A 26,108-nucleotide genomic window follows, 5' to 3' on the forward strand; every position below is an offset into this window, starting at 1 on the left:
AAGATGCTCCTGCCCGGTGGCGACTACAATCGAGCGCTTTACTCTGGCGCGCCTGACCCCCGCCTGACGGGACCGACGCGTGTCATTATGCGTGTATGGCACGCGGCTAACGCAGCTATGGGGTGGAAGGACCGTTTGACCCGGGCGTCACCGCTATATGCGTCTGCGAGGTTGGGCTCCCTGTGGACCTCGAAGGGCTTCGAGAAGTGGGACACGATCGGCATCAGCACAGTGGGAGATCTCTGGACGAGGGGGGGGATTCAAAACTTTCGAGACGCTGCAGACGGAGTTTCAGTTGCAAGGCAGTGAGTACTTTCGGTACTTACAAATCCGCCACGCGCTGGGCTCCGTCTTCCCGGATGTCGCGTCCATTCCGGAGTTTCCCCCCTGGAGGACAGAGTGCTGGATGGCCATGTCCCAGACAGCACGATCTCCCTTATATATAAAAAACTGATCAACGACCGATCGGGCCTGCTGACTGGCCTCCGCGAGGCCTGGGTTGCCGATGGGCTGGAATTGGACGACGAGGACTGGATTTCCGCGGTGGCCTCTCCGAAGGAGGTGGCCATCCCGGCTCGCCTTCGCTTCGTCCAGCTTAAGATCCTCCACCGGGTTTACGTGACGGGGCCAAGGCTTCTACGTATGGGCTTTGCTGAGGATGGACTGTGTAAGCGTGGCTGTGGTGCTTTGGCAACTTTCTTGCATATTCTGTGGGAATGCCCAAAGGTGGAGCGATTCTGGCGTGGTGTGCACGAGGTCCTGCGAGTGGTTACGCGTGTCGCGCTGTTGCCTGAAGCGAGGAGATGCTTGCTGAATGTGTGGGAACCAACTGACTACTCGGTTCCGCAGACGCGGTGGGTGACTCTGGGATACATGATAGCTAAGCGTGACATTGCTCAATTGTGGGGATCCCAGAGGCCCCCGGCGGTGTCGGCCTGGAAAGAACACATGGATTGGTGTATGTTTCGTGAAAAGGTGGTGTATGTTGCGAGGGGTAAGCCTGGGGCGTGGGTGAAAATCTGGGGCCCCTGGAACGCCTATCGCGGGGGTATTTGCGAGCCGCCACTGCTGCCGGCTGCCTCACCAGCTCCATCCCCCTAGCCGACCCCCTCCCCCAGCCACGGGCACGTGGTTCCCCAGTCCCTGATCTGTTCTCATTCCCCTCTTCAGAGTTTGGCGATTGGTTGGGGTCCCCCACTCAAGGAGCGCGTGCGGTCACTTGGGATTGCGGGTTGCCTTGCGGGTGTGGTTTTTTGTGTTGTGTTTTGACAAAAGGAAACCGTATTGTGGGCTTGGAGTTATGTGGCCTGCGCTATTGATATCTCCTGATTTACCTCTTTGCACCGCCAAGAGATTTTCTGTATATATGTCATATGCTTCTGCCACTCTAGCGGCCGGCCAGACGGTTGTAGGCTCATACTTGTAATTATTTGAGATTGCAATAAACGGTTTCAAAAAACAAAAAAAAAAAAAACAAAAAAAACACAAATAGTCAGCATTGCGTAAATTAATACTCAAAAGGACATGTCAATTGTCATTTATGTGCTCAGGAGTGGAGCCGCATGCGACAATTGGTGATGGGGGTAAACAAGTGATGAAGTGGAAATATATAAAGACTTGGTGAAATATTTGCTCAGCGATACACTTGTGCTGGGGGTAGATGCTAGAAACGGTGCCAGGTGATGGGTAAGGCCTGTGACTTGAATTTTGAGACAATAATGGTGCATGCGAAGAATCGGCAGTTGGTGCGCCAAACTGTCATGCGGTGCGAGGCATTGGTAGCAAGTGGTGGTGATAAGCGTGCAATGTGCGAAGCCTAGATGGATGGGAATGGACGAAAATGATAGTTACCTAGGGGAGGGGGTTGGGTGGAATATAAGAAGTTCGTGGTATTCGCGACTTCAAGGAGGTGATTTCCTTCTGATTGAAAGACGATGCAGCTAGAGTGGTCAGCTGCGGTGTGATATCTAAAAACGAGACACTTGTTAGATCTGAACTGAGTCGGTGGCCAGACACGAGTCTCAAAAGAGTAAGGAAGTCCTGCTCACCGTACGGAAGAGACACACGCTTTCAATTCAGGGAATAAAGGAGCGCGTCTGGGTGTTGGATCTGGGCGGCAGCTACTTGTGCTGTCCGTAGTATTTAAGGGCTGGTAGCGGGGGAAAAAGGAAAATTAGTTGGTATACGGCGGATGGTAACCCGACCGCAACTCTCCTAAAAGGAAGGGCTTTTGTCAGGGACACAATAAGGGTGTCGGATCTGCTTACCGTTGTTAAAATAATATTAACGACACGCGTGTTTCAAGGGATGACTGATGAGGCGAGTCTGCTTTACCCTCTACTGTCAATACTTCCACTCTTGAGGGGACTTGGGGCCTCCCGCCCATTCTAGGGCATTTCAAATGCAGAAATTGTAATGTTTGTGTGTTTTCAATGGAAGGAAAAAGTTTCACCTTTAACAACATCACAGCACTCAGTAATTCTTTTTCCAACTGCAACACTGCAAATGTAATTTACCTCATCATGTGTCCATGCCAAAAGATCTATATAGGCCAAACTACGCAGAAAGTAAAAACAAGAATCTGCCAGCACAGAAGCCGAATCAGGTGCAAGACTCCGAATGCGCCACTAGTTGATCACTTCGGAGAGGCCAATCACAATGAGGACGACATTCGCTGGACAGTGTTGAAAGTGCTTAAACTACCACCACGTGGAGGCAACATGGCCCAGATCTTAAACAAAGAGGAACTGAAAGCAATTATCACATATGACTCAATTCGAAAAGGCCTAAATAGGTCTGAAGATTGGACAACGCTCCTTTAAAACGTTTTCCAAAAAGACTTTTCCTTTTGTCATATCCCTTGAATGACAGAATCTGATTTACTCTTCAAAAGCCAAAACATACAATTTACATGAAAATTGTTCGTAATTTATTACTTGCAATGCAATTTTTAACCTGTTACGATCTGTTTTACTTATAAGTCACCGGGATTGATGCAACTTTATTGAATCACACCACGTTCTTTCCCCATTCCAAAATGGCCCCCACATTCACGCCGCTGTCGGCATCATACTGACACAGCCCTTCTTTCATTTCTATCGATTCTTTCACTTAAACCATCCCTCACTCGTTCCAGTCCAGTCCCCACTGCCGACTGACTTGGACTCCCCATTGTGGCTGCGAGACTCGGACAAGGTAAGTGCTTGTCCTGCTCAAACCGTGTCCCCTCCGCCCTATCTTTACACCACTAACAAGATTCCTCCTCCGTCTAGCAGAACGCGGACAGCCATTGCAGCTGCCGGTTGAATATCGGATCCAGACGCGCCTCATCAGTCATCCCTTGAAACACGCGTGTCGTTAATATTATTTTAACCACGGTAAGCAGATCCGACACCTTTATTGTGTCCCTGACAGAAGCCCTTCCTTTTAGGAGAGTTGCGGTCGGGTTACCATCCGCCGTATACCAACTAATTTTCCTTTTTCCCCCGCTACCAGCCCTTAAATACTACGGACAGCACAAGTAACTGCCGCCCAGATCCAACACCCAGACGCGCTCCTTTATTCCCTGAATTGAAAGCGGGTCTCACTTCCGTACGGTGAGCAGGACTTCCTTACTCTTTTGAGACTCATGTCTGGCCACCGACTCAGTTCAGATCTAACAAGTGTCTCGTTTTTAGATATCACACTGCAGCTGACCACTCTAGCTGCATCGTCTTTCAATCAGAAGGAAATCACCTCCTTGAAGTCGCGAATACCACGAACCGCGAACTTCTTATATTCCACCCAACCCCCTCCCCTAGGTAACTATCATTTTCGTCCATTCCCATCCATCTAGGCTTCGCACATTGCACGCTTATCACCACCACTTTCTCCAATGCCTCGCACCGCATGACAGTTTGGCGCACCAACTGCCGATTCTTCGCATGCACCATTATTGTCTCAAAATTCAAGTCACAGGCCTTACCCATCACCTGGCACCGTTTCTAGCATCTACCCCCAGCACAAGTGTATCGCTGAGCAAATATTTCATTAAGTCTTTATATATTTCCACTTCATCACTTGTTTACCCCCATCACCAATTGTCGCATGCGGCTCCACTCCTGAGCACATAAATGACAATTGACATGTTGTCCTTTTGAGTATTAATTTACGCAATGCTGACTATTTGTATTTTTTATTCTCTCCTTCCTTTTATTCATTCAATGTTCACAGGCGTTATCTAACCAGGCATTACTTTTGACAAATCCTTTAGTCCTGATGATGATCCAGTTATACTAGGAGCTAGGGATCGAAACGTCACGTCGACTTGTTATAATAGTTCCACATTATAGCGATTGTTTAAATGTACCGTGGATACTATTGGCTAGAGCTTACTTGAAGTTGCTCAATGTATTGTAAGCCCCCATGATCGCTCCAAAGTGTGTTTGCCTGTTACTAATTTGTAATTGCCTCTTACTTCTTGATCTTTCTTTTCCTCCCTCTGTTGAACTCGGTACAGGACTGTGCCCTTGTTTCATCAGTCTTCTCCATTTTAACTTACATTCCTTTGATAATTTTAAGATTAAATGCTCCTCTGTCCGGCTGGACACAGGAGGAACTCACATAGGTCTCATTGAAGTCTATGCAGAATCATTTTTTCCTAACTAAAATTACGCTAGGGACTATTGTTAACAAAAATAAGATTGTACCCGTGGTCCTTAGCTACCTCTACCGGGTTCCCTTGTTACTTATACTACTGCTATAATCATGTGACATTAGAAAAAATAGTGGGGGGGTAGGAAGAGGAGAGCAAATATGCTGTTTTTGGGGACTGCTTTTACGTGCTTTAAGAAGGATAGCACCAGCTGCTGCTGTAGGCTACCAGCAGGAACCTGTACCTTGACAAATGTGACTACAGGACGGATTCTTCCTCGATGTGACTACATGGTAAAACACCCAATTTTAGGGTGAAGACGGAGGACTGGCTAGTAAGATATTTTTACCCACATGCATATAATTGGCGCATTACAGACTGACATTAAGGGTACTGTTGACTGCCCTGAATCCTCCCAACGAGGGCTCTTATGGAGGTCAAAACATGTCATGGATAAGATAACATGATGCTCGAGACATAGGTTCCAGTAGCATCTTTATGATCACTTTTGGTACACTCAGCGGAGTTAAAGATAAGGAAACGCCCAGATTTAAAGCCAGGTCGTTTTACGCAAAAATCTGGACCTCATTTATGAACGGAAAACTAATATCCTGATCTCCCTCCCAAATGAGGTAGTGACCATGTTAGAATCATCTTAACATGATGGGTCGGACTGGCCAATAATGAAGCATACCACAAAATAATGGGTGAGGCCCTTCCAAACAAATCTTTTTGCTTTCAGTGTTGTGTAAAGCATAGTGGTTTTATTCCTGAAGTGAGCATAGGAAGAACGGTATTGCCATACCCGTTGGGAGTTCGGTTTCTACACGCTAACATTGTAGAGTAAAGCAACGGAGGTGAAAATACTCCTAACAGATAGGGAACCAGGCATTACAAATGTTATACTTAATTTTCACTAGTGATTTATTGGGAGGATTAGAATCTGATACAACCACTAGGTGCAAGATGGATGAGACTCAACGTTTAAACAAATCTATTTTCTCTTCATGACTAGTAGAAGTAGTCGGTGCTCTTCCAGTTTTATTGTTGGTTTCATTTTTCTTTTCCATCTTTCACTTGCTGGTCGGCACCAATTTAAGTCTTATTAGAATGCATTTCTAACAATGTAATAATGATTTTGTATAAATTAAAAAAGATTAACCTACAAATATAAACTGAATGCCCCGAGGAAGACACCAGAATAAATAAAAAATAAAAAAAAAAGTCAAACACCTGCTGGCCTAAGTTAAAGATCAGTTCTATAGGTAACTAAATGAATATTGGACATTCTAATAAAAAAATTCGTCCTATTAAAATACTCATTATTTGCAAGAATAAAAATCTTTGAAATAATGGTCATATCATTTAGAATCATAAGATGTCAAACAATTTGTCCTTTTATGTGAAATATGCAGTTGTTAACCAGCTATAGCAGCTTATACAAAATTCCTGCATACTCCACCCCAGAATCGACAGGATGCACAGAATTTCACCCTTGCTACATAAGGCAAAGCCCTAAATCGTGTGCTAGACACGGTCTATCCCTTCAGTTCCCAAATTTTGATTATACCCGGAAGTTTAGAACTTGATCAAGCAACAGTTATACAAAATCAATAGCAATCCTGCATTTTGAAGCACTTTACTTTAAAGTAATTTAGCTATGGAGCTGGTAAACCTATTCCCCCCCCCCCCCCCCTCCACATCAAACTTTTGGAATTTGCAAACTACATGAAAATACATCTCATGGGTAAAGCAAAAAAAAAAAAATTATAATAACTTCAGATACATAGTGCTAGGACGTAGGTCCTGTGGGTGAGGCACATGAATGTCTTCTCCTTCTCCGGCCAATGTCAATTTGCCCAGAGAATGGTCCCGAGGTGCCTTGGCAGCAGTTGAATGGAGGCTGGTGGCACCTTGAGGCAACTGAATTAGAGTACCCCACACCAGCTTCTTTAATGTTAAAACAAAGAGGGCTCAGAATAAGTGCAACTATACCCAAAATTGAGTGGGCACAAACAAAAGTGCACTGGCAGAGTAGAAAAAATATTGGCAAAAACCAACACGAGTTACCACTGAAACCATTAAAATGCCTGCTGTGTGAAAGTGATGGCTTTCTGTACAAAATAAATCTGAGGTACTGATTTGTAGGAGGATTTAGTGTACTTTTGAGTTGTAAAGTGGTCCCTCATTCATTGCACTGCAAGCACTCCATAGGAAGTGGAATGATGCATTCAAAACACAAAGCACCAGGTGAGAAAAATACTCCAGGAGGAGCCAAAGGCCACAGGTTATGCAGAGCAATGTTCTGTCTAGTCAAACGCAAAAGTGTCCTAAATATATAAATAAAAAAACAGCGGAAAACAGAAATCGCCTCCAAGAAACAAATTGGAAAGGGATTGGGAAGAAAACGAACCCCTTTGCCGCTTAAGAAAATGCTGATGCATCCATTGCTCCAATTAATCAAATCAGGTGTTTGTTAAGCTCGACTACTCACCCTTAAGGGTCTCAAGGCGCTGGGGGTGTGGGTTCGCAGGTTCCAGTCCAATCAGAATTGCAGTGCGTACATGAATAGTACTCTACCCCCTTGTGCTAATCGCCCTCCACCCAGCCCTGTCTCTCCCCGCCAATCACCTCATGTACTTTTCATCTCAAAGTGTGTTGAAGGTGTCCCTTCTTTCTAAGTCATGGTATACCTTTTTGAGCCCCAATGTTTTTGAAAGTCAATGTGACACACAGAAATTAGGATATTCTGTTACACAGTACTCACAGTTGCTACAATTCTTTTCACGGCAGTTGCTGATAACTCTTCTCCCTTGGGCTGCTCAACGAGTGTCATTCCCAAATACTTAAGATGAAATATCATGCCTTCCAACAACATTTCTCTGGTGTCAGTCCAATTTTCAGGTAACTCTAGAGGAAGCCAAAAAGAAATCCAATTAAACTAATGGGTTTGTATGGTTATTTATATGTTGCTAACGAAATATGGGAACATGCCGATAAATTGTTAATTACCTGGTCATAGAAAAACCATGGAATTTTCCGTTGAAATTGTTACTGGTGCACATTTTCTACAGCTTTAAGTGTGTTCACACACACACGCCCATTAAAAACAGCTTTACAAAGCAGTTGACACTACAAGTCAGAGCCCCTCCTCCCAGCTGGGATTTAGAAGTCTTAAATCACCACATATAACCACCAGCCTTAAAATCTCCACTACAACCATGGACGCTTTGGCCTAGTCTGGTTAAATGGTTTAAAGGAGGCAAAAAATGGACTATTCCAAAAAAAGCTATCATTCCCCCAAGCAAATGCTGAATTTTTTTTAAAACTTTCCCCTTAAAGGACTTAAAACCCTTTAGGTCCTAGAAGAAAAAAAATTGATGCGAGCAACGAGGTTTCACACACTGAACAATTACTTAGGAAATTCGGTCTTAAAATGACTATTACCGATGGATGGTATGGCATTTTTTTTGGGGGGAGTGGGAAATTCTACTGTTACAGATTGTTGCATTTCAACTTTAGATTTCCTATAGAAATTTATTTACTAGGATTAAGAAAAAAGTGTATTCAAGTAAATATATTTCACACATGCCTCATCACGCATCAAACAAGCACCAGGCTTCCTAGTACTTCAAGTTGTATAGTTCAAGTGGTATACGCCGGCCATACAGTGAAGGGGAGAAATCAGGAACATCTTGTGCGATAGACCAACCCATTTCAGTGTTCAGTTGTTGCCAAAAATAAAACTTCCAATCTCAAGATTTATGAAAGGTCCCAAGGACAGAAGCTAGCCATTCGTGCTACTACACTGCGAATTAGGGCTCTGTGAATATAAATCAGTCTGCCTTAATAGGCCGGTTTTAGAACTCCAGTGCCACTCCACATATGTTCTGGGGAGAGGCGTATAGCTCAAATTGAGATCTCCCTTATGGAACACTGTACTTGGACAAGAGGAGAACAGAAGCTGAATACAGGGATAGTGGTTAGACTGCAACCTATCCCAAAACAATTGAATAGAGACCCCGATACCAGCCCAAAATCATTAACGGCAAGCAACTTTAGTGGGACTGCCATCAGGGTGAAAGAATGACTTCATGTACATATTTTCGGCCACTCATTACATACCCCTATATTTCAGCTCCACAGACAGCAGCCTAGTAAGCACCAATTTATTTGGTGATGAGCAACTGCCAAAGCAGTGGTTAAGCTTTAAAACATCAGCTGCTTAGATTAGAGTCAGCTTACAGTTTGAGGCGCAGTCACAACGATCCATACGATACAAAACCCTTATTCAAATAATGAATGGATGCCACAGTTCATTTTCTTCTTAAATGGATGTCTACTTGGGGATAAAATCACCATCAACATTATTTCAGTTATGCAGGACCTTGTAGCAGCATACACAAACCACTCTTAATATGTCCCATCAGTATTGTAGTCTGAAAAAAAAAAAACAAATTAAGGCATACACCCCCAACAGAGAAACATCTGTGATAATTGTCCCCTGGTTAGTACGAGTCCAGTTAAGAAAACATTAAGAGTAACACAAAGGGGAGACCATTTCTAAATTATGAAAACACTACCCTTGCAAGGATCCTCATCAGTGCTGCTTCTACCAACGGCTTGCCAATTCCCGAGAGCAGGCTTTAGGCCAACAAAGCCCAGGCAAAAGACTGGACTCTAACTGGATACACTAAACATGAAACAAGTGTAACTTAAGGGATTTTCATAGGATCCCAACCCCCCTCATGGAAGCATGGCGAGATAGTCTGTCCTATTCTCACTTTTAGAACTCCTTCAATTTATAAAAGAGGGCAGCTTTACCAAACGTTTTAGCTGCCAAATGTATCAGCAACATTGGGCTACAATTAGCTGGGGGATATGCAAGCTCAATTTCTGCTCCTTTCCAAGACAGTGGATTATACCAGTGATTAACACTAATTCAAGATCCAGTAAAGAGCCATACCCTCTACTTGCATTTCATAGCTACCAACCAAGATACAACCTAGGCCGGAGAATTGCCTGTGCTCTGGGCACCCACTGCACTGCTCCGTTCAGAGCGAATGAGGGCTTCTAGCATAAAAAAAACTCATGTTAATGCAAGGCAAATAATTAAGTCCCATAGAGGGAGTAATGTGTACATAGCACAGAATAGTAGTTGTGATGCTTGACTTTGTAAATGTTTCCATTGAGTGGCTACCCTCTCGTCTCAGGGAATCAATTACCAAATAAGTTCTGAAGGCGACAGTTTTCAACGATGGTGCAAAAGACCCCACACTCAATCAACTGCTTCCCTCTTTTTTGGCGCAGATCCTTCCAATCAAGCCTTTATTAAGTGCTACTACTCACCCGTAAGGGTCTTAAGGCGCTGGGAGGGGGGGCGGGGGGGGGGTGCAGGTTCAAGTCTATCAAGGAGAGGGGGGGGCGGGGTTCTGTCAAAGCCAGGTTGAGGGCAGGGGGCCACCAGGTGTCTTTCCAGGCTCAGGAGTACTTCAGTTTTGTTGGCGTTTAGTTGAAGGCAGACGTTTTTCCATCCATTTGGCGACAGATTCCATGTCTTCTCGAAAGTTGTCTGGCGGTGGTTAGTTGGATAGGGAGATGTTGAGTTGGGTGTAGTCTGTGTATGACAATGTTGAGTCTGTAGGTTCTGACAATGGGGGCAAGCTGAGCCACGTAGACAGAGGCCTACAATGCTACAGAAATCTAGCCTTTGTGGTTGCCTAAAAGCCCATTACTCCTCCATAAATGCACTGCTTATATACTCTCCATCACAAATTATCACAATGAGGTATACCAAGCTCTTTGTACAATATCACTATATATGTAGTGTGCATAATGTACTCCTGCAGCACCACTAAGGACTATGCCACTGCCCCAGTGTGAGCCAACCCAGGCAGCTTAAGGGCATGCCTTTACACCCACATACAGGAGCACTATGTATGTTACATACAGTGCTAGCCTGTCAGGTCTTCCCAGAGTCCCTAAGCCTCTGTACATTGCTGGCACAGGGCAAGTCTAGGGACCAGTCAACATATGGCATGTAACAGGCCACCGGCATGTCCACTCAAGCTGACGTGTGGGCATTGGATATATCCCTGATGAAATAGTATGTGAGGTCATGAGCAGTGTATGGGGCAGACGTTAAGGCCACGTAACGAATTGGATTAATGAATTCAAGTAGTTTATATTCAACTCAGTAGATTTAAAAAAAAAAAAAAAAAATAAGAGTTGGTTGGCCATATGAAATGATCACTTAAAAACTAGATTTGCTTGTGAGAAGCTTTATTTCGCTGGGAAGCCTTCTGAAATAAATACATTTAATTTGCAAGCAAATTAAGTAGCCTCTTGCTTCTGGTTCCCTAAATTGCCTCAGATTGTAATTGTGAAACGAACACTAGTTTGGTGCAGACCAGCGATTCACCTAGTTAAGTGTCTGTTTCAAGTGCAACAACTGAGGAGCAGGTGGGGAAAGCAAGTCCGCAACACTAAGTGCCAAGAGCAATTGGAGAACGGGCAGGAGGGCAACAAGGAGCTGGGGGAGGGGTGTTGAAAAATAAGACGCAAGGGGGTGAGCAGTTAAGCACGAGTACTAGTCTGGGAGAAAGGAAGCAGCATATAGTGGAGACCGCAATATAACACGTGCATCTCTCTAGGGCCTTTCCAGACTGTTTATCTGAAAGGGGGGCCATCGCTGCAAATGTACTAGTGAGCATGTGAGTGGACAACACAAAAGTTCCAGGTTTTTCTTTTCACACAGACTGCTTCGAGGCTCATTGGTTTTTAAAATTAAGGTTAAAACTAATGGACCTGGACCTGGGTGGATTCTGGGACCTGGGTTGATTCTGGGGCTTCCTTTCAGGTAGGAGGGGACTCCTTCAAAGTGGCTAAAATGCAGCAGAATGCAATTTACAGCGCAAGGCCCGCATGCTGGAACTGCAACTTTCTTGGAAAAGTGTTTCACTCATGATACAGGCTCTATAGTGGGAGTGGTGGGCCCCTCCCTGCCCACACCCTCAGAGCAGCAAGATTATGCAGTACTAGGCGAAATTTGAACTATGCCGGCAAAGCTTTTAATTGGGCGCGCACCCTGCAAAGTCTTGCGAGACACCAGAGGGGAAACTGGGGTCACAAAAAATATTGCCAAGAGGCTCTAGACTAGAGGTTTAAATGCGAGGTACGTGCTCGGGTAAAAAGGGATGAGACATAACTACATTTTTCTAGGAGAGCACAACTTACTGAAACGAATAGATTTTGCACTAAAACAAAAATAAAAAAAACACGATTGTGACCGAGTACTTGCTCTTTCTTCAGAGACATCATTCGGGCCGCAGCTGGCACCAGCACGCCACATGATTAGCGGCGCTACAAGACAGACATCCCACACACTGTGCCTAATCCCAATACCCTTTGCCCTAGAACAGCACCATTACTTCCACCAGAATAGACTGAACCCGCCCCCCCCCCCAGACCTCTTGAAAGCAATGGAGAACTAAAGACCCCCGAGCACTTTGAATCAGACGGGCGCATGATAATCACGAGTTTGCACCTACACGTACAATCCTGTGTCGTGCTAACATTTGGTTATTAGAATGCGTTATGTAATAACGTGTGAACAGATTTTTGTACAATGTGGAGAAAGTAACATTGTAACCGTGATCTACAGGATGAAGCCTTCATGTTTTGATTTTACAAGTGACAAATTAGAAATTAATTTGCTGTTAAGTAACGCGTGGATTTAAACGTGCACAGTAATAATGATAATGTATACATGTACTTATGAAGTCTCATGTTGCTTCTTATATTAGCCGAATTTGTAGGCCTCGTGTATTTTTCCCTGGCTCTCTAGACAGGTGGCAGTGTATGCAGTCTGCCCACGTTTGTTGCAGGATGAGAAATTCATCTTTGCTAGCTAGAACAAGGCTTTTGTTTTAGAAGCTAGGCTTAGGGAGGAGTGGATACATTTGAACAGGTGGTGCCTATAAGGTGGGAGGGGGTTCATTCTCACTGGAGAAGGGCTGGGAATCCAAGTCAGAGCAAAAGCATGGGAGCATTGCTACCACATGGAAATGTACCTATGAGGAGGTGTCCAGTTGGATGGGACGATCACGTGATGCAACAATGGGTGTGTCCTAAGATTTGGTGCTTGGGTTAGGGACGGAGTCCAAGGAGACCTTGGCCAGGACTGCAGAGGGGGAGAGCATGTTAGAACGAGCTCTGTAGCTTTATGCTACTTGACCCATGAGAAAGGCGGGGCGGTATCGGCCCTGCCGCAAATATGGCGGGGCGCCGAACCTCTGACCCCCCCCCCACCTGCTCTCCCGGCCCGGTGCGTTCCACCACGTCAGTATGAGGCAGTGGGCACGCCGCGGCAGGGATTGGCTGGCGGGGGTGATCCCTTGGCCCGGAAGCGATTAAGGAGCTTCCGGGTCGAGGGGGGCAGGGGGTGGGCCGGTTAGAACCGGCCTGCCCCCAGTAATAGTAATAAAAGGCCGGGGAGCACGGAACTCTGACTTGGTCCTGCACGCTCAGGCATACTGCATGCAGCCTCTAGGAGGCTGCTAACTTTTGTATGTTTTATCTTGCAGGTCTTCGTGTTTGACGGCGGTTCCGGATTTGTAGACGGACATCCGACTTGGGACGAGGACAAAGCTAGGCGGAGTTTTCCTTACAGCGGTTTTCGAACGTGGACTGCGACTGCATGCTGGAGAATAGTCGAGGGAGTGGCGCCGAGCAGCAATTTAGTGGATCGACCCATTCAACTCAAGTTGTCTTCTTAGGAAGCCACCACGCGCTGACATCTTTTCTTGTGCTTGTCTGGGGAAATGTGAAGTAGGGAAGTCATGTTAGTGGTAGTGTAGGGACAGACTACTGCTTTTTACTTATGAACCGCCAATGAAGAGAACTCTTGATGTTGGCATAGTAATCTTTTGCGTAATGATAGTGGAATTGGTAATCTTGTGCGTGTTGCAGTCTAAACTTGGCCCGTAGGTTTGGATTTGTATTAGTGCCCATGTATTTATACTCCCTAGTATTGCAGGGTTTGTATGTTCAATTTTTCTTGGCTTTGTAATAAACCCACTAATCCTTGAATCAGAGTCTGTATTCCTTTAGTATCATTGGAACACAAACAGTAATGTATAGTTGGTCAACAATTTTTCTCCCCTCCTTACTTTTAAGCAGGCGCCATTGACTAGGGATTCTAGAGTGAGTCTAGAACATGGAACCGAGCTCCCTCAAGAACTAAAGCAGACTCTTTGCTATGCTGTTTCCAGAGCTTTCAATGTGTCCCAGGTCAGGCACAGGAAGCTTATACAGTTTAGGATCTAGCTTTACCTCTGGTACTTGAAGTCGAGCAGTTTAATTGGGTAAGCAGATCTACAAACAGAATATGAAGGCAAGACTTGGCTGAGGTCTCCAATGCATTGGTCTTGATTTGCACTACACACTGCTGTCCCAGAAACAAGACCTCCACCCAGTACTTAGAGACTACCACCTTAAATGATCAACCCCCCCCCCCTCAACCCACACAAGAAATCAGAGGTGGGAACACCAAGCCGCCCTGCTAGCAGCACACTTATAGAGTTCACTCCTGTCAGAAAAATATTTTGAAGACCAGAAGGAGATTAATCCGGTCTCTACCCACACCAGTAACGCAGGCTCACACCAAACAGAAGAAAAAATGCCATCACCCACACAAGTAAAGAAGGGCCATCAGATGAGTGGACATCACACCCCACCTAATAAACTAGAACATCTCCCCTTCAATGGGATGTAAGGGTACAACGACCTGCTAAAAGACAAGAGGACTAAGACAACTGCAGCAGTGAGATTTGCAACTCGTTACTCAGGTCTCTCTCACACACCACCAGCAACATAAGCCACAACAGCAACCCACATTCTTGAAACAAGACAATAAGTGTTCCATTCTCTGCTCCAGGACATACTCAGGTGAGAAGTGACAACTGGATAAGATAGCTCCTAACACCAAATGCAACAGCAACACATTTCTCTTAAACCTCATTACAATTTAACACCCTTCCAAAAAAGCACGCTCTATGGTTTGAAGTGCTAAATAAATGTATCTAGATCAAAATACAAAGTACGATCAAGCAAGTTCATCTCGCCGATAACGTACCTAGAGGCAGGCGCGCGACACCCATTGGGCTCACCGGGCTTCAGCCCCTCCCCCCTCCCCGTCATGTGTGTCAGCCCGGCTGAGACCGCCTCGCGGGCTGGCGTCCGTCCAATTGCAGCCGGACCCGAGTACTTCACAAGTCTTTAAAATACCATGTACTCGTTAATGAGGCTTTCGTTGTGTTTTCACCCCTTCTTACAGCCGCTGGAAGACTTGCGGCCCCCCCCCCCCCCCCCCCCGTGATTTGGCTCTAGTTGCCCGCCTGCCTAGAGTTGGATCCTGCATCTACTGCAAAGATCGGTGTAACTTTCAGACTCACAGGTTCTAATCTCAGACGAATAGCGGAGTACACTAGTTAGCATACATGTAACTCACCTGAAAGGTCAATCAGTTTAAATGCGCTACATAAAATAAATCCCTGAATACCAGAGGGGCTGCGTTAAAGCATGAAGGCCTGTGTGTGCGCATTTTAAGTACACGTTGAGCCATTTACCTCGTGGTACACATCCGATTCCAATACTATGGATCGGGGGGGTGGGGGGGTGTAACACCTACAGGCTCTGATGCTAGCAGGTCACAGTAATGCAGTGTGGCTGGTTTACACTCGTGCTGCAGAGATCTGGATGTAACATACAAGTCGAGTTCACCGATGCCACTATAGTCAGAAGGTGCCATGTTCCTGCTGTGGAGAGGTGTGTAAGGTCTGCAAGTTCCAATCCCAGTGATGGGATTACAAAGAAGGCACCAGCCTTCTTTGTAATCCCCGGCACATACTTAGGAGCAGGTACCACACGAAGACTTATTAGCAGCAGTAAATTAGCGGAGCATTAAAGTATTTAAAAAAAAAATCTTTAAAACCATGATTAAACTGTAGATTTAATCCCAGTTGTAAATGGCATATGGGTAGCGCCCTCTGCAGAGAACCAGTGTGAAATACAGTGGTCCCTGGTCCCTAATTTTCTACAAATTAAGCACTGGAATACATGTACCTGCTGCAGAGATTTGTATGTAGCTTGCAGATCAGATTTGAACCTCAGGGGGCCCCTCGAAGCCTTTCATGCTGCGATAGACCAATCTGCGTTGCCAATGCTCGACTGCTCGTCTTTAAAGGACTATCGTATGGTACTGTGAAGCATTACAGGTAGATCGCATGGAACTGATCATGCATGTAGATGCAAAAGTGTAGGTTAACAGCTCAGGAGACAGTTGCACTGCCAAGCCAGACCTAAACATTGACGTAGATTATTAAGGACTGTTTTCCTCTATTCTGTGCTGCTGCCAGAGGAAGACAAAATTAACTAGTTATCCAAGACACGTTCACAGCACTACAATGGGAGTGTCGTCCCCCCCCCCCCCCAAGCTAAGTCTCAGCCAGCTGGATAAATCAACAAAATGATCACAGATGCGTGGGAGGGCAATCAGTGGAAGCACAAAGCCGGGGACACAAAATAACCACACACCAGTTCAAGTGCCAAGGGTAATAAAAATAACTTATATCTCACGATTAGCGTGGAATATAGCATGCCAATTATTTCGTAATCTAAAATGAGCTCGTCAACTTTTTCTAATTAAAACGGTGGTGGGTGTGCATTTGTTATGCTTCCTGTCCGGTAACCCTCCTCACTCCCTCTTCAACAGGAACAGAAGGTCTTCCAAGGTCAGAATTAAAGTGAAGGCCATAGGATAAAACCAGAAAACTACGGTCACTATACTCCTCGGGGTTATGGGAGCATTCAATGGATTTCCTTCTATGAAGGAGAGCTCATGGTCCGAGTTAGAGCTTTCTATACGGAGTCGATGTAACTTGCTACAGAGGAATGTGTGAACCGCACCTATTCAGAAAAACAAAAAAAAATGCAAATCAGGCCAGGCCGGTTACGTTTTGGGAATCCGTTTTGGAATGATGGAAACCTGGAATGCCTCTCATTGCTCCAAGTGGTAGAATTAATTGTATTTCAAAACTATAGCCTCAGTGGCTCTCTAGGGCCTCCAGTAAAATTGTAGTGCAATTCCCAATTTGGCAGGACCCAGTGTCGCCAGTGGGACCAGGAATTTCAGGACATGCAAGAAAACTGTACTCCCAGTTCACCCTTACAAACTAATAAAGTCTCAGCATGGGAAAGTTAAAAAAAAAAAAATAGATCGGGCCTTGCCACAGAAATGTGCTGCAGCTCCATATTTTAAAGGTAATACAAGGGTGAGCTGCAGAGTTTTCTTAAACGGCATTCTTTGCTCTTAAACGTGGTGTGTAATTGCGATTTTAAACCCTCCTGCTTTTATCTTTCCCCGCTCTGCCCAGGGCCGTTTCTAGGTGTTTTGCCGCCCTAGGCGAGAATTGAAAAATGCCACCCCCTCCCTTTTACTACCATCATTCTCTCCCCCTGTCATCCAGGCTAGAAGAATTCATGTATTCAGCCCTGTCAAGAATGACTCATCAGACGTTAGACTAACGCATTTCAGTGTGGTGGTTCGCATCACCGCACTGAAATTCTCCCAATCGGTCCTAATGCATGGGAGGAAATTGCACCCCTCTCCCAATCCCTTGGTTTGGTACTAAAAACAGTACTAACTAGGGTGAAGTGGGTCCCTCACACTACTGTGCACGGGTGCCACTGCACATGCTGCACTACTAATAACTACGCCCCTGAGATACCTGGCACCCCATCTAACAAGGTCATACTCACCTCGCAAGCTACAACCACAGCAGAAGACACTGCAACCCTCTCACTAGCTGTCCTGCCTCAGTCCCAAACGATGGTGCATCTCTCACGGTCTCACTCTGTGTCTCTCTCCGTGTGCCCCTCCCCGCTATTCTCTCACTCCATTGGTCGGTCTGCTTGCCGCTCTCTTTCCTTCTCTGGGTGTCTCCCTCTATTTCTATTGTTGTCTGCTGGCGCCCCTAATCAACCCCTCCCCAATAAGTCTCTCCACCTCTGTTATCTCTTTCTGTTGCATTTCTTTCTCTCGCTCTCTCTCTGGCAAAAAGGACATATTATTTTTTACTGTTCTCTATAACAAAAGTGAACACTCGGTGGGGGTGTGGGGTGTCACTGGGACTCAAGGCCCAGCAACTCAACCCCCCCCAAAAAAGCTCACCTGGGTCATAACTGACATGAGAGGTGGATTCTGGTTGCTCTGCTCAGGGGCTTTCCAGCTGGTTTTCTGAACCAAGACATTTGCTGGTGAGATTTACAACGGAGTTCAGTTGCGCAGGTGATGTAACTTACAACAGGCCCTGTGTTGAGGAGTTGCCAGCGTGTCCATATGTGCTGATGAGTCCTCCTGGAAGGCTGGGTTGTGTTTACAATGTTAAAAAGTCTTGGAGCACAGGCTGATGTGCTGATATTTTGCTAAGTGTCCCTGCTGTGCTGGTGCAGCCGATTTACCAGCTGATGAGTCTGGAAGTTCTGATGAGTTTTACTTAGTCCACTGCTATACTAATGCCTCTTAGAGCCCGACCGGTGCTAATGACGAGTCTAACTGAATACCTGAGCGTGCTGATGACTCTTGGGTTTCCTATGCTGTATCTATACGTCTTGCATGACGCCCTGATATGCTGATGAGCCCCAAGGTATGTCCAGATATGTGGGAGGGTTTAATGGGAATCCCTACTGTCCTGATGGCCGGGTGTGCTGATGAGTCCTCCGCTGTATGGATGAGCCATGCAGCATCATGGCCAGATGTGCTGTGAGTATCACAGATGGAGCTCCTGTGTTGGTTAGCTCAATGTGGCAGACCTCTACCCATGAACTTTCAGCCCTCCTCCTTGCCACCACTGCCCCTACCTTCTACCCCGTCCGCAAACTTCACCCGCCACACTAGGCCCCATAACCACCTCCACACCCGCCTACTTGTCTCTGCCAGTCCTATCCACAACAGACCTTCAGCCCCCCGCCTCCCCTGGTCTCTGCCCCTAAGTCTTCCACACTACCCTGCTCTTCCTACTCCATATCGATATGGCCTGTCCTCTCCCAGGCCCTACCTCTCTGCCTCCTTTGCCCCCCTCCTCTGTATGCCCCTAACTCCTTTCCTCTCGTTCTCTCCAGCCTCCTGTTTTGCTCTCCCTCCTCTCTAGCCACTCTCCCTTCAGTATTTACATTACAAGGGTGGCCCCGACGGCCGTCGGCCGTGACTCCTTCGTTGAGCACTCCTCCTCGGACCCTCTCTGCCCACCGTTCCAGCGCCTCCCCTACCCCTCTCGGCGCTAGCGTCATATACATTCAAATAGGCTGTGTGGCCCCAACCTTCTTTTCCGCCTCTTCCCCCTCCCTGCGCCCCCTACAGTTCCCATGTCCTCTTCACCCCTCTCTCTCGCCCGAATCACCGCAACACCTTGGCTGTCTGTCTCCTCCCCCCTCCGTCTATCCCGCCTTCCTTTCCCTCCTGTTATCCCCGCCTCCGCTGTGCCGTCTCTCGCAGGGCCTCCTGCACATCCCCGACCCTTGTCCTCTCCACGCGGCCCTCTAGCGCCCTCCTTCCCAACCGCCCCCACTCCAGATCCCGGCCTTGCGCCGGACTCTAGCCTCGCTCTCTGCCTCACGCGCTCGTCGCACTGCTGTCTTGTGCAGCTTCACCTCTTGCATACCACTTTTCGGAGGCCTCCCGCGCGCCGTCGCCACTTCACACTTTATTGCTATCTTTGCCTCCTCCATCAATCTCCCCCTTTCCCTGTATCTCCTCCTTCTCCCCGTTACCCCTCCCGCTCCTGACCTCTCTGCCCCTGCCTCCTCTACTGCGTTAACCATTCTTTCATAGACCCCCTCTTCATTTCTGAGTCTTTCTTCACTCTTTCGTTAATGACCTAGCCCACATAGCAATCTGAAACCTTGGCAGCTTTGTAAATTAGATGTAAAAGAACTTGTATTTTGCCGCCCTCCCCCTTTTGCCGCCCTAGGCGGCCGCCTAGTCTTGCCTAATGGTAGAAACGGCCCTGGCTCTGCCTACCAGTCAGGGCTTCACTTTCCCGCTCTGGTCCACTGCGGCATTCTGCAGTTTGTTGTGGAGGGCAGTTACTTTTTTGGGCACCGTCACCTGGCCGGCGACACATTTCTGGGTGTGGAGGGGGCGGAACTGCTCACTTTGCCGGCATTTAGGCATGAGCAGACCACGGACGCGCACTGCTGGCGCGCCAAAGGCAAGCCCGTCTGCACCCGTCCACACCTGGACGTCACCAGATGCCAGATGCTATGCTGCCGGTTTTGGGAAAAAATATGCTTTCTTATTTCCGAGATGAACTTTTAGCCATCAGGCCAGCAAGGGACACCTGCGGCCTCTGCGCGCCCCCCTCCCCCCCCCCCCCAGCCTTCCTGTGGGTCCATTCTGTTGTAGAACTGTGGCTGTAATTCATGGGCAGCCATTTTATCTCCTCCCATCCATCCAGTCCTCGTCAGGATATTAAACGGTTTAGTCTCAACTGCCGGTAGTTGGTTAAACAATATCTGGATGTGTACGACTTGTTACACGACGAATCCCCTGATGTCCTTTTCTTGACGGTGATATGGTTGTCAGCAGATACGGTGGTAGAACCAGGCTTGGCACTACCCCCTCCCTCCCTTCCCCCCCAGGCTATATCATCATCACCCTTAATCGTGAGACTGGATATGGCGGTGTGGCAGTTGTTTTTAATTCATGCTATACCTGTACACTTGTCAAGGAAACCGTAACGGGTTGCAAGTGTGGACGGTTTGGGATTTCTTTTAATTCAAACTATACCATGTCTGGCATACTGGTATACTGCCCCCTTCCCCCCCCAGGCCCTTTCGAAGGAATGCAGGGCTGCACTGGTTGACAGTGGGCTCTCTGGTCGTGAGGTACGCCAACTTTTCTGTCATTGGTGACTTACATCTGCATCTTGACAATCCCCATGACTCGGAAGCAGTCAACTTCTCAGCTGATCTGGCAGCCTGCCAGCTGCATCAACTAGCACATGGCTCCACCCACTCTGCTGGCCACCTACTTGACCCAGTCTTAGAATTTTATGTCTTTCGGTCTCAAGCCCTATTCCGTTATGTTGGTCTGACCATTATCTGATTCCTATGATGCTTTCCGGGGTTGTGCCCTCTCAAAAGTCACCTCAGAAGCTCTCGCTCCGCCACCACTGGCACAAATTAAACTTTGTGCATCTCAGTACCATCCTCTCAGAGCGTGCCTAGCTGGCCGGAAGACCCAGATGCCGCCAGTGAAGCATTATTGGATTGGCTACGGCATCCTCTGGATGACATGATACCTGCCAAACAATCCAAGTGTCGGAGCACTAAATCCAATCCATGCTAGAACAATGACCTTTCCAATTTGAGTAAAGCATGTAAGTGGATGGAGCGGGCATGGAGGCGAGACTTTGATTCCATTTTGAAGAGTTGCTATCAGTCAGCTACGAAGAAATATAGGGCTGTCGAGAAAGCATGGGCAGCACATTTTGCTGATGAGATCTGAAACAGCCATAATCCCTCTAAGATGATTTTTTCTATTCTTCAAAATCTTTAAAACGCTGGGGCACCTGCGACATCTGCCATCAAGTCAGACGAACAATGTGAGGACCTGGACACCTTTATAAATAAAGGTGGATAACATCTATAAGACCTCAGGTTACTATGGGCTCTGACTTTGGGGGTGTACCCCCTTCTGCCCACACACTGGCCACCTTCCTGCCAATTACGGAGGATGCACTATGTGTACTCAGCAGGAAGGTTAAATCTGGCTCCCGGCTGACCCTATGAAGCCTGACTATCTTATGAGACTGCTACCTGTGCTTCTTACACCTCTGGGCAACGTTAAACATGACGTCTATGGCTACAGTTCCCAGGTTTAGGAAGCAGGCTAGGGTAATGCCGCTATTAAAGAAACCCACCCTCGATCCAGCTAAACTGGAGAACTTTCGCCTCATCTCCCTGCTTCCTTGGGCCTCTAAGATCTCCGAAGCCTATACCAATTCCATCTTGTCATGCTACCTAGGAGAACATACTGGACTCCTGCCAGTGCGGGTTTCGCTCGGGCCTTAGCACATAGTCAGCCCTCCTAGCTGTGACTGAACATCTCAGCGCAGCACTGGATGAGGGACAGTTTGGCACTGATCCTATTGGATTTCAGTGCCGCATTTGATATGGAGGTTGAAGGAGGCTGGCATAGTGGGCCCTGCCCTGGATTGGTTCATCTCCTTTCTTTCAGATAGGTCCTTCCAGGTGTCGGCCCCCCCCTCCCCCCCCCCCCCTTTCACCTCCAGAATCCATCCCATCAAACAGGGAGTGCCGCAGGGCTCTGCATTAAGACCAACGCTTTTCAACCTGTATGTTCAGCCCCCATGCTGCGGTAGCCAAGAGGAGAAGGCAGACTATAGTATCATATGCTGATAATACATAATTAGTAGTCGCCCTCTCCGATGACCGTTTAAATGATGCTGTGCTAACTTCTGGAGCGGTCTTGTGGACGTTGCAGGGTGGATGACTGCAAACTGTCTCCAGCTCAACGCCAGCAAGTCTGAGGTCTTGCTGGTTGGGAAAGATCTTGAGCTATGGAGCGAACAGTAGTGGCCCACCATACTTGGCCTTGCTCCCGCCACCAAACAGGTGGTGAAAAACCTTGGGGTCAGGGTTGAATTGGCCCTTCGCTTCCAAACCCAGACTAAGAAGGTGTGGGCAACATGATTTGGTATTCTGTATGGGCTCAAACCTTTGCTGGGTTTCTTTGACCCTCCCATCCGACAGATGATCATCCAGGCATCTGTTGTCGAGACTGGACTATGCCAGTTTGCTCTACCTGGGGGGCCAACAAAACGGAGATTCTGAGACTGCAGAGAGTCCAAAATGGAGCCGCCAGAACTCTTCTTGGCATGCCGAGATGCTGCCCCACCTCCATTCGTCAGCTACATTGGCTGCCCGTGGCAAAACGGGTGGAGAGCAAGTCCCTCTGCTTTGCGTTCAGGATCCTGAATTCCCCAGCACCTGGCTTTTTAAGCAGACCCGCTTTCCGCCTACATTCCTACTAGTCATCTTCACTCAGTAGGAAAACACCTGGTAGTTATCCCCCGGGTCAGAAGGGCTCACGCCGGTGGGTGCTCCTTTCGCACACTGGCAGCTAAACTGTGGAATGCCCTTCCTGTACACATCATGAGTATGGATAACTATCGGACATTTCAGAAAGCACATCTTTTCCCTTTTTAGGTTTTGTAGTCCACGCCCTTCTGTGTGTCTGTGGCTCTAAATGTCCCTCTGGTCTTACGTTCGTCATGATGCCACAACTGCTTTTAGCGCCGTGACGCCCCTTTGCTGGGGCAGCTGCGCGCTTTACAAGTTAGCCTAACATAACATACCCCATTCTCAGGGGCCCCTCAGGGTGAACTAGAGTATGGCAGTACTCCGCCGTCCCAGTAAACACTGATATACATAAATTTGGACTAGGTCAAAAAAAAAAAAATAAAAAAAAAAAAAGTGCTTTGAACAGTTAACAGGGATGTACCAGAGCCTCTATCCACGAGAGGATTCCACTGTTCCTAGATTCTTAGCCCAACAAGTTCTCAAAGCATCTAATGGTTTGGATATATGTGCATCAATAGGAGAGTCAGCTAAATGGATTCCCACATCATTCAAATCTACAGGAGACTGTTTTCCAATAGTGTTTCTTCAAGTATTGCTAGAACCCTGGTGACATGGTCGAGGCATGCTTCACCTGCAAAGACAAGAAACTTCCCCCCCCCCCCCCCCCGGCCCCCCCCCCCCCCAAAAAAAGTGTATCGCCTTCTGTAGCACTCTATCACTTTTCAATTCTTCAAATAATTTCCCCAAGATATATGACCCATAGGAGAGCAGATCGCTCCATCCCGAAACGAAAGATAGGACTGCAAGCAGATTTCCTGCATATAAAGGGTTATTCTAAGTTAGCATGTGCCTGCATCCAAGTTCTCTTGTTATTTTGCCCCACATCCTCAATGGAGTTTATAGAAGACACAAACCGAGTTTAGTTTTTACCCGATATAAATTTGTGCACAGGACCATTTCATTCCCACTGAGTATCTATCAATCCTCTATGTGGCAAAGGCCTGCTCTTTACAATGGAAAGCGGAACAGATTCATAGTTCAGATATTCTATTGTAATTGCATTTATATAGCGCTTACTGCCCCTGACGAGTCGAATAGCTTTTTCGGAAAGTAGCACGCTACTCCAGAACCCATGAGGGATAGTTTTCAGATATTGGGTAGCGCAATCCATCCCTCACCTGCGATATGTGCTCTTTTGAAAAATGTTCAGGCAAAGCAGACCTCCCGGGGGAGGGAGCACATTGCTGACGTAACAGCACCAGTTCTCCAAGATGCGTTAAGGAAGATGCAGTTCATAGTTATTTCAGTCACTTTCAAGTACAGGTAGAAGTGAGTTTGCACCCAGTGTTTGCACCTCTTGGGACCTGCATGTCTGGGTTTGTGTTCGTCTTTCCGCTGAGTGGCAAGTAGGTTTCAGATGTGCTTGAAATGCTTGTAGCCACTGCGCAAAAGCCACTCCAGCTGCACAGTGGAGTGGTACTTCACCTGAGGGACACAGTAGCTTTCCAAGCACACCTAAACAGACTTCCACTCCGCACACGATGGACAAGAATCCTGCCGTGTCTAGAAGCACAATGCAGTGGCTGCGCCAACACGTGGTAAGTACTTTACTGCTTTCAAAGTGGCCAATGTTGAACCTCATCCACTAAAATGCATCTGGGAGAACTGAGGCCATGCCAAACAGTGTATTCTCCTCCCCTCAAGACAGCTCATTAATTTAAAAAAAGATGGCATGTTCTGCAGCACATACAAAAAAAAATATTGCTTTATCTATTTAAGCAACTAACAAGGCCAATTTACTGAAAGGCAAGTTCTGCCATCGGCTTATTTCTACGTTAAGGTGAAACAGATGGAGAGGGGGGGGGGATCTGGTTTACTCGTGGAATGTTGTGGTATTGGAGGACATGCACATTCCTAGATCTTTGTGAGAGGCTCTCCATTGTAAGATGTTCATCCAACTCAAAATACAGGATTACAGAATAACTTCCATGGGCTTCAAATATATACATATATACTTAACCTCTTATTTGGGCGAGTCACATACAATATAGACTTCAAGCGAAATACGGTCTGGTCATTGTGGTAAGCGTTCTTGAGGTCCGATCCCACCTTCCCTCATGGTGCACTGGTCAGACCACTGCAGTAGCCTTAGGGAAGACCAGGGCTACTGGGCCCCAACCGCGGTGGTTGAGGTCATTTGCCACGGATGTCCTGGAGCCGGCCCTACTACAGCTCCAAATATTAGGCAAAGTATAAACCTCTGTACTAGACTCTCGGGGTATCAAGTCACAGGCTGCCCTTCCCAGATGGGAAGTGTGGAGTGCACAAGCTCAAAAGTCAAGCAATGACTTTTGAGGTCCAGCCCGGATTTTGCTTTTTGGGAAAAAGAACTACATTTTTAATCAGACTAATAATACTACAAATTTCAACTGCAGAAACGATAATGAACCAGTTGTCACTTCTCCTTAAGGCATCCTTAAGGCACTCCCATCTGCTCAGCATCCTCTTGCTAACTATAAACTTAATACACTCCCCCCCCCCCCCCCACTCCACCCCCCCTGCTCCCCGTGTCCTCTAGATGACCGTTCCCTCCCCAGTCGTTATTGAAAATGCATTAATCAGGCAGGGGTTCAATCTCCAATGCGCTCCACAAGACAAATGTGTACTAAGCTCACTTACTTTTGAGCCTCCTACTACTGGCTGTACAGAAATTAAAGCAATAGTTTATGATGCGGCCCAAAGCACGTCTGTCAGCACTGTATACCTTCCTAAGGGCAGGTGCACAGCAAGGGAGGTCTCAGTGGCGGCCTCATCTGTGTGCACAGCTGGCCTGGAACTTGGAGCAAAGATGCAGCCAGGGCTGTGGTCAACCACGAAGCAGGTGCAAGTCCACGACCAGTCTGTGCCAGTCCCTATAGTTGATGCTGCCCAGATAGGTTCTATGTCAACATGCCAAGGCCGGCAGTTGCTTATAGCAGTTTCCACCAGGAACCTGGTTTGAGACACCATGGGGACCCTCTTGAGCACAGGTCACTTCAAGCTAGCTCACAGGTACTCAGTTTCCTCTAAATGTCCCCCAGCTCCAGGAACATGCAGGGCATCTCCTCCTGGACAGTCTCTCCACGTGCAGGGCCAGGCAATCGTGTTCCCTCTGTCATCAGGCATGTTTCTCAAGCACTCTCACAGCTACACTTGCAGAAAGAGCAGATTTTTTTTTATTGAAACCTCCTCGCTTCTAGGAAGCAAGGGGTCAGGCAGACAGCAGCCCTGGTCACCCACCAGTGCTCTGCAGAGTAGGCCCTTCCTTGGT

At 47.1% G+C, this 26,108-nt stretch overlaps 1 protein-coding gene across 2 annotated transcripts in view; it reads right to left on the minus strand.

Moving 5' to 3' along the window:
• The window catches only part of LDLRAP1 (low density lipoprotein receptor adaptor protein 1), a 224,299-nt gene that overhangs the window by 166,268 nt on the left and 31,923 nt on the right, over nt 1–26,108 (minus strand). For both annotated transcript variants that reach the window (XM_085647811.1, XM_085647810.1), the window contains exon 2: nt 7,401–7,543. In XM_085647811.1, the coding sequence (XP_085503937.1) occupies nt 7,401–7,543 (143 nt within the window). The remainder of the gene's footprint in view (nt 1–7,400; nt 7,544–26,108) is intronic.

This window comes from Triturus cristatus, chromosome 3_2 (assembly GCF_964204655.1).
Source record: "Triturus cristatus chromosome 3_2, aTriCri1.1, whole genome shotgun sequence".
NCBI classification, from domain to species: Eukaryota; Metazoa; Chordata; class Amphibia; order Caudata; family Salamandridae; genus Triturus; species Triturus cristatus.